The sequence below is a fragment of the Rhagoletis zephyria genome, unplaced genomic scaffold (genome assembly GCF_001687245.7).
Source record: "Rhagoletis zephyria isolate East Lansing unplaced genomic scaffold, Rhagoletis_zephyria_1.1 Rzeph_scaffold_00044, whole genome shotgun sequence".
Taxonomy (NCBI): Eukaryota; Metazoa; Arthropoda; class Insecta; order Diptera; family Tephritidae; genus Rhagoletis; species Rhagoletis zephyria.
In genome coordinates, this window is record NW_016157128.1 from 16214 (window position 1) to 25222 (window position 9009).

Here is a 9009-nt window from a genome sequence, read left to right on the forward strand (position 1 = left end):
AGCTTTTACGAATTTTCATGTTTTGGCGTTTTCGTACGCAAAAACTTGCAACGTAGGGNTTCTTACAAGTAAAAATTTATGCAGTAAAAACCAGTAAAAACTTGCAACTTCAACCGTCGCTCTCGTTTCGCTCTCTCAATTTTCCCTACGTTGCAAGTTTTTACTGGATTTTACTGGATAAATTTTTACTTGTAAGAATTTGCCAGTACGTAAAACAGCTGATCGCGTGTTGCTGGATGAAATTTAAACTAATAAGGAAACTGTTTGTGGATTTTTATTGTGGAAATTCACAAAATGAACATATTTAAATATAAAATATATTGTTTTATTAGGAATATGCTGCGAATAAACAACCAATTAATCAGGTGTTCATGAAACTTGCAAATTATTACTGGAAAAGCGTTCACGTACTTTATTGCCAATTTTTTCTATGAGAGCGAATTCTTAGAAATAAAGTTACTGGAGAGTTACTGGATAATTTGTAAAAAAACACAACTATTATCGGTGTTAATGCTGGTTCCCAAATAAACGAAGTCGCTTACTTTTTCAAACTTGTAACTGTCAACAGTGACGTGTGTGGCAAGTCGCGTATGCTCGGACTGTTTGTCTTCGTTCACCACCAGACCCATTAAATATTTAATTTGTTGATATTTAGTTATAGTTATTTTTATAAAGCTATAGTTTATTGCTTAATGAATCCGTATAAATGCAAGTGTTAAACTTTGTGCAATATTAAAAAAGTCAACAAACTTCGGTAACAATTTAAAGCTTTCTTATTAGCAGGAAACGGATTTTATGGAAATTGCATTTTTTCTGCTAAAGAGATAGAGTATATTCGATTAAGTATGTCCACGATTTAGCTTTCCCTGATTCCATATATACACATTTGATGTTGCCTTTTTTAAGATATTTGCCTTTTTTTGCCTTTTCTACCTTTAAAAAAGTGATTATAGCATTTACAATGTTTTTTTTTTTAAGATTAAAAAATACACACATGACCATGCGGCTTATAGAAGCGCAGGGACCTCTTGCCAAGTTGGTGTTGGAAAAATTCAAAGCCGTTTTCTCAGCTAACGTAGGCTTGGAGACAATAAGGGGTGTGGATCAAATTGTAAAGGGCGAGGAAAACGCCCTTATTTCTGATAATATGAACGTTTCAAACGTTCCATATTTAAATTGGGCTCCACTTGTATCAACTTACGTCGAGCGCACATTTAGTACATTCAAGGCTTTTCTTCGCGAAAATCGAATGAAAATGCTGCCAGAAAACTTCAAAATGCATCTTGTGGTTCAATGTTACTACAACTATACAGATTAAAGTTTTATGAGTTAGAAACCCGAAAGGATAAAATAGTCAAAGATTCAAAGTACAAATTTTTCATATAATGAAACTACTTCATAGTTTTTCTCTTTTTACTCGTAATATAAACATTTCTAAAATAAATGTATTTTTTGATTGTTCTTCGTATTTTTTGTCTTTTTTAGTGCCTTATTTTGCTTTTTTTGCAATACCTAGTGCCTTTTCCTGCCTTTTTCGCTATTTTATTTTGCCTTTTTTGCAATACCTTGTGCCTTTTCCTGCCTTTTTCGCTATTTTATTTTGCCTTTTCCAGCCTATTTCGTTATTTTATTTTGCCTTTTTTATAGGTTTTTAGGTCCTAAAAATCCGTTCCCTGCTTATTAGACTTCTTAAACAGATTTTAGTATGCCGGAGTAGTTAGGACTTACCGTCGATTTTTGGAAAATTTTTTCTGCTGACGGTGTTGTTCATTTTCTTCCATACAATGTCCAAGGATTTTTTAAATAGAAGAAAATGAGCAAGACATTCAGAAAAAAAAAATACAAAAATGAACGGTATGTCCTAACTACTTCAAACTTACATTTTATTATATTAATTGAAGCGGCTACAAAACTGCATACCCAAAATCTTTCTAAGGAGTCTAATTAGAAAGCCTTAAATTATTAATTAAAGCATACGGATTTTATTAAATAAATAAATATAGTTTTATATAAATACCAATAATTAAATATCAAAAATATAAATAGTTAGACTTGCCAATATGTAGTGCGTTTATAATTTTTACACGGGGTGTAGTCTAACGTTAAAGGTTAAACAAAAATGGTTTACTTAAAAAGATGCATTTCTAATCTCTTTCCTTTAAGGAAATACTTAAGTTAATACTGAAAAAGTTAACATTTCAGAAACGTAAGAAAAATACTTTCGGTGCCTTTAAAAAAGATACAATGACTCAAAAAAGTGACGATGTGTTGATTTTTTAAATTTAGTAATAGTAATGTTTTCGAGCAAATATTTTTTTTGTTATTTTTTATAACCGTTCGCAGCTAAACTTCAAAAAATTAAGGCCTGTTTTTGTAAATTGCACTTGTTATATAACAAAAAAAAAAAACACAAAAGCAGTCTCAAAAAAATGCACATCATAATACTAAAATTGTATAGGTTATAAAACTGCATATCCAAAAATGTTCTAAAGATTCAGATTTAAAAATTGAAATTTTTATGAAAAATTGTTGAATTTTCCTAAATTTTGCATAAAGTTTGGAACTGTGATTTATATGGTTTTGATGCATTTCTAATCTCTTTCCTTTAAGGAAATACTTAAGTTAATACTGAAAAAGTTAACATTTCAGAAACGTATGAAAAATACTTTTGGTGCCTTTAAAAAAGATACAATGACTCAAAAAAGTGACCATGTGTTGATTTTTTAAATTTAGTAATTGTTATGTTTTCGAGCAAATATTTTTTTTGTTATTTTTTCCACAAAAATACGGTCCAAGCTTTAACCAAAACTATATAAATCACAGTTCCAAACTTTATGCTCAGTTTAGGAAATTTGAAGAAATTTTCATTAAAATTTCAACTTTTAAATCTGAGTCTTTAGGACATGTTTCAACCGGCTAAAAAATCCCGTTGATTTTTGGGAACTCTTTTCTCACAGATTTCGGCACTTTTTCCATATAAGCATGAATTTCTTATAACCGTTCGCAGCTAAACTTCAAAAAATCAACGCCTGTGTTTGTAAATTGCACTTGTTATATAACAAAAAAAAAAAAAAACACAAAAGCAGTCTCAAAAAAATGCACATCACAATACTAAAATTGTATAGGCTATAAAACTGCATACCCAAAAATGTTCTAAAGATTCAGATTTAAAAATTGAAATTTTGATGAAAAATTGTTGAATTTTCCTAAATTTTGTATAAAGTTTGGAACTGTGATTTATATGGTTTTGGTTAAAGCTTGGATGGCATTTGAATGGAAAAATAACAAAAAAATTTAGCACGAAAAACGTTACGAATATTTAAAAAAAATCAACACGTGATTACGTGTTTGAGTGACTGTATAATAATTGCACTACAAATTACTATTATTATATCCTTTCTGTCTTGTTTTTCTTTTTCCATATATTTTTTTTTTTGCTTCATTCGGTGGTGACTCTTCTCCACAGCCTTTCGCACATCTTTGTCGTACTAGAAGGCACCATGCAATTGAAAAACGCCTAAATAAAAAAGAAAATTTATTTAAAAATTACTTCGACTTATTGTTATTGGCATTTTTTTACCTCTCACTTTTTCAAATAAATTAAGTTTCGCCAGAGCTTGTTTGTATCTCCTGCCGTACCAATTAAAGGACTCCAGGAGATTGCCCGTAAGAATGCTTCGCATGACGCCACCCACATCCTGCGAAGTACCCTTAAGCTTATGGCAATAAGTTGTCTGCGTAAAATAACCATACAGAAACAATATATTAGTATTACGTAGAAGTAAGAAAGTTTGTTATACTTTTTTTCTGTAGCTTGCGCGAATTGAGGTTTTTTTGAGTTTTTCCTCAATCTCGAACACAGTCTCGAGGGTATTCAAAGGAAGCATTCTTGCCACTTCGTCAAGCGCGTCATCTTTTTCTTCTCCAGCCATCAGACAGACATCGCTGGAAGTTCTTTATTGCGACCTTGCATTCCCGTAACAGAGTGTTTTGAGCAAGCATTTCCGATTTATTGACGTACTGTTAAAAAACGGAGATACAGTTATGTATTAATATGCAACCAGGGTTGCCACTGACGAAAAAAAATATTTACCATCCACTTGATATCTACCAATAACTTTTTTATAATTATTTTAATAAAAACTATAGTTTTGCAATTTTTCAATTATTCTAATTAAAACTATAGTTTTTGTTTTAGCTATTTCAATAAGAATTAAAATTGTTTTTAAGAACTTTTTATTTAATTACTTATACGGTATTTGAGTCATATTATTGGCATATTCTCAGTTTCCTTCAACCAAAAGCGGAAGTGATGAAACTAAAGGCAAAAATGAAACTTCATTATTTGAAAAACTTCAACGCGAGTTATTATAGACAAATACAGTGACTCGAAAAAATTATTTTTTTTAATATTCGCAATATTTTTCGAGAAAAGATTTTTTATTGCTTTAACTAAATTCCTAAAAATCGAGGATTCAAACTATATACAATAATAATAAAATAGATTGGCGCTTACACATATGTTCGTGTTTGGCCGAGCATCTCCTCCGACTTGCGGAGGGACCTACAGTTTTACGCCGACTCCGAACGGCGATGGTATTTTTATGAGAAGCTGTTTTTCATGGCAGAAATACACTCGAAGGTTTGCCATTGCCTGCCGAGGGACGACCGCTGTTAAGAAAAAACCTTTTTTCTATATTTTTTGCGATGTTGCTTTGGCCAGGGCTTGAACCCAGGAGCTGATGAGTGAAAGCGCGCACTGCTTACCACTACACCACAGCGGCAAACTATATACAACATATAGAAAAGTTCCTAAAATTTTCGTCTAAATTTCGAATTTTTTACTCTGAATTTTTAGAACCATTTAAGGTATGGAGTTTTAAAGCAAATACTATTTGAGTATAGCCAACAATGTGCTGCTTAAAATTCCCGTTGATTTTTTTCCATTGATAAAAAATGGCGTTGATTTATTTTTTTTGCGAACAATCATAGTGCGTAATTACATACCTATAAATTTTTTGTTTATATTTAAATAAAAAGCTCCTCGGGATTACAGTAAAATTAGTTTTGAATGGAGTGCGATATGTTCGCCTTATATCGATATACATTTATACGTATGTAATTATATAAAAAGTATACAAAGAAATTTATAATATATTTAAAGATAACTACGAAAAATAAATCGGGAACGGAAAGTTCATCAAAAATCTACCAAAATGAGAAAAAATTTACCTTTTTACCAACCCAAATTTTTTCTACCAATTTTGGTAACAATTTACCAAAGTGGCAACCCTGCTTGCAACTATAGTCAAATATTTAGCACCAAAATCCAAATGGTATTGTTTGCAACTTATGTTTACATATTTATTTATTTTCAATAATTTTCATATAAAATATAATTCAATCTATAGCCGATTAATTTTAGTTTGATTAATTTTTGTGAAATTTGTGCCAGCTTTTAAACTTTTATTTATGGGGTTTCTGTTATAAGTCGATTGAATTATTTTTGCAGTGAAAATCATTGAAAATAAATAAATAAACATAAGTTGCAAACAATATCATTTGGAATATTGGTTCCAAATCCTTGATCGTAGCTGTATATGAACATTTTTGTTTTTCAGAATTATTTCTTACATTTTGTTGTAAATGTTCAACTTGTTCACTGATGATTCCTTGGTTGCGATGAACATAATGATGAATAATGATTTGTTTTTGAATACCCACAATGTTTTTCGTACCAAATAAATTTTAAAAATTTTTATATGTAATAATATATATATGTAATATTTAATATGTCCTTTACTTTAACAAATACCATAAAAATCCAAGTTTAAAACTATGTACGAAGTTTAGAATAATTCTGCAAATTTTCACCAAATTTTCAAACTTTTTGATAAGAATTTTTAGCTGAATTCCCACAGTATTATATTAAAATAAGTTTGAAACTACTATTGATTAAAATAAAGGGCATATTAATTAAAAAATTTATTTAGTATGAAAAACATTGTGAGTGTTCAAGAACAAATCACCCTATGCTTAATTTTGTTAGTTACTGTATCGGTACTAATATAATATATACTTTTACATACAATGGCTTCCAACGTCGTCATCTTTGCTGCTCCTTTTGGTTGTCTAAAATTTGCTCCAGCATTCCCTTCATTTCTGAAATGAAACAAAATAATTAATTTAAATTCAGCGGAAAATTTTAAATTATCCTCATTGAATGCAGCAGGGGCCTCAGCTATTTGTGGGCTTATTGGTGTTGATGTGGTTACCTGCATATCATTGGCATTTATGGTCGTGTAGCACCTCTTTTGGATTATTGATTCAAGATCTAAGCCAAGAAAAATTTACAAACATGTTTGTAACGAAAATCGGTGGTTTTTGCTTACCATTTCGCTCCTGACTATCTTGAAACATGGTGCTTTCAAAGAGGTTGCTAACGTTGAAACTCAGGTAAAATTATATAACTTTATTAATTTTATGTTTTTGTCTTATTCAATTCATCGTGATACAAATTGTGCAAGAGAGGAATCGGAAGAAATTTTCCAGTGTGAGGGATACAAAAGTACTTATAGTCAATGGGCGTGTTTCTTTATACATTCTGGATCTAGAATAGAATAGTCTCAGTTTAACCGGAACAATGGGAATAAAGAAACAGAAAAGAATGAAATTTGGCGCCAATCAGCTGTTCAAGTTTAAATAAGTAGTTAAATGTAAAAGAATGGCGAACTGCTTACACATTTGTAATATTTTGGCAAATAAAATTGCTTTTGATTTGTTTTTTGATAGCGAAAGTGACAGTGATGTGGAAGTTACCATGGGACGAAAAGTACACAAACCAGGAGACCATTCCTCGCTTTGACGACTTGCAGTTTTTTCAACATTTTCGCTTAAAAAAAAAGAGTTTTGAAGAATTAAACCTGCTTTTAAACAACGAGCACGCCTCTTATCTGAACGTTCATCCTGGGCAGCCGATGATTTTGCTGGAAAAGCAAATATTAACAACATTGTGGTACTTGGCCTACACTGAATGCTTTAGGTTGGTAAACCAATGAAATTAAAATTATTTACATAAATAATTAATAAAAAGTGATTTTCAGATCAATAGCTGATCGATTTGATGTATCTCATAAAACTACTTGGAAGGCTGTATTCTTTATTTGCAAATATTTGCTTAGAATAAACCGAGCTCATAATATAATAGCTTGGCCGACACCAAATGAAGCAGAACGCACTGCCTCTTTTTTCGAGGAAAAACCAAGGTTCCCAGGTAATAAAGCGTGGTCTGTTCCTATTTTTGTTTTCATTATAGACTCTTTTTAGGCGTTATCGGATGTGTAGATGGCAGCCACATTCCTATTGCGAAGCCTACGCGCTATCCGAATTCTTATATTAACCGGAAAAAATACCATTCGGTGCTACTACCAGGCATTTGTAATGAAAAATTGGAATTTATAGACTGCTATGCCGGTGAAGCTGGATCTATACACGATTCATGCCTTTTCCGCAGGTCAAAAGTGTATAAGAAGATTATTGACGGTATTTAAGACACATCATAAATCTTGCTTATTTACTTGAAAATAAATATATTTCGTAAACTTTTACTAGGAACTATTTATATACCTCTGGACCAGCATTTGCTTGGCGATCAAGCATATGGACTGAAGTCTTACCTGCTAATACCGTTCAGAGATTGTGGAAATTTAAGTGCGAACCAAAAGAAGTACAACAACACACATTCCTCTATAAGAGTAGTAATTGAGAGAGCATTTGGTTTACTTAAAGTGCGATTTCGTCGACTACAAAAACTCAACACTAGACGGCAAGACTTTATCCCGTTCGTGCTGCATATTACACAACTTCTGTTTAAAACAATCGGATTTTTTGAATGAACTTTTATCTGAAGCTGAGGATTTTGGCACTATTCAAGCTTCAGAAAATTCTGACACACATGGAAGTGGAAAAGAAATAACATCGTACGACTTTTGTAACAAAATGCATTTAATAAATTTATTCAAAGATTTCTGTAAATACTCTTGTAAATATAAATTCTGTAAATATTCCTCTAAACTTAAACTGCTAAAAATTCTAAATATTATTCCCATTTATTTGTACATGAGATCAAAAATAATCTGACATTCTAACAGATTTAAAAAATTAATTAATAATTCAGTTTACAATAAAGCTTTAAAAACTGATTACGTGTAATAGCACAAATTCCTTACAAAAAAATAAGTTCAAAGTACTAGTAATTAAATGTACATATGTACTTGATATTTTATCCTATAATTATTTTAATTACAAGCACTTTTAGGTGGCTGGGTAACTGAACGTACGAGTAATTTAAAAGTACATACATAAGTTCACCCCTGTCTTCAGAAAATATCGTAGTTTGTTCTTCACTAAGGACAAAAAATGTTTTCAGGTACTATATTTATGGAAATTGTACAGGAAAATTTTAATACCAAGTACTTCAGTGCTCTCTGTTACAAAACAAATCGATATGTACCTGAGTGGAAGACCGACCTATCTCGGCACCCAGTTGGAAAGTGGCCTATCTCATAAAACGCCTCACTTCACAATTTGAATGAAGAACGCCCTTTCTCAAAATTTGATTGAAGAATGCCCTAGCACATTTTCAATGTATTTTCAGCTTAGATAGGGCGTTTTTGGAATGATTTCTGAGATATGGCGTTCTTCAATCAAACTCTGAAGTAGGGCGTCTTGGAACAGACTGCAGAGATAGATCGCTCTTCCACTCAGGTGTCGCCATATACATACCTATGTATTCAGTGCATTAAATGATGTGATTTAAATAAAAACAAGAGGGCCCATGCGTAGTCTGCGCAGACAGAAATATACAGTAAACTCATCCCTCTTTGTAGCCACAGATAGAAGCAGACTGTTCTAATAGTTCGCGGAAATAATTATTTTTATAAACCCCTTATTTTTATTATACATATATTACAAAGCATTAATGAGATTTATAGTACATCAGAACTTATA

At 31.3% G+C, this 9009-nt stretch overlaps 1 protein-coding gene across 1 annotated transcript; it reads left to right on the forward strand.

Moving 5' to 3' along the window:
- The first annotated feature begins 6846 nt into the window (after positions 1-6846).
- On the forward strand, positions 6847-7550 carry LOC108367379 (putative nuclease HARBI1). Its single transcript, XM_017621986.1, has 3 exons — positions 6847-7042; positions 7104-7273; positions 7327-7550. The coding sequence occupies exons 1-3, from the start codon at positions 6978-6980 to the stop codon at positions 7548-7550; spliced, it is 459 nt and encodes a 152-aa protein (XP_017477475.1). The 5' UTR covers positions 6847-6977.
- Positions 7551-9009: the final 1459 nt, after the last annotated feature.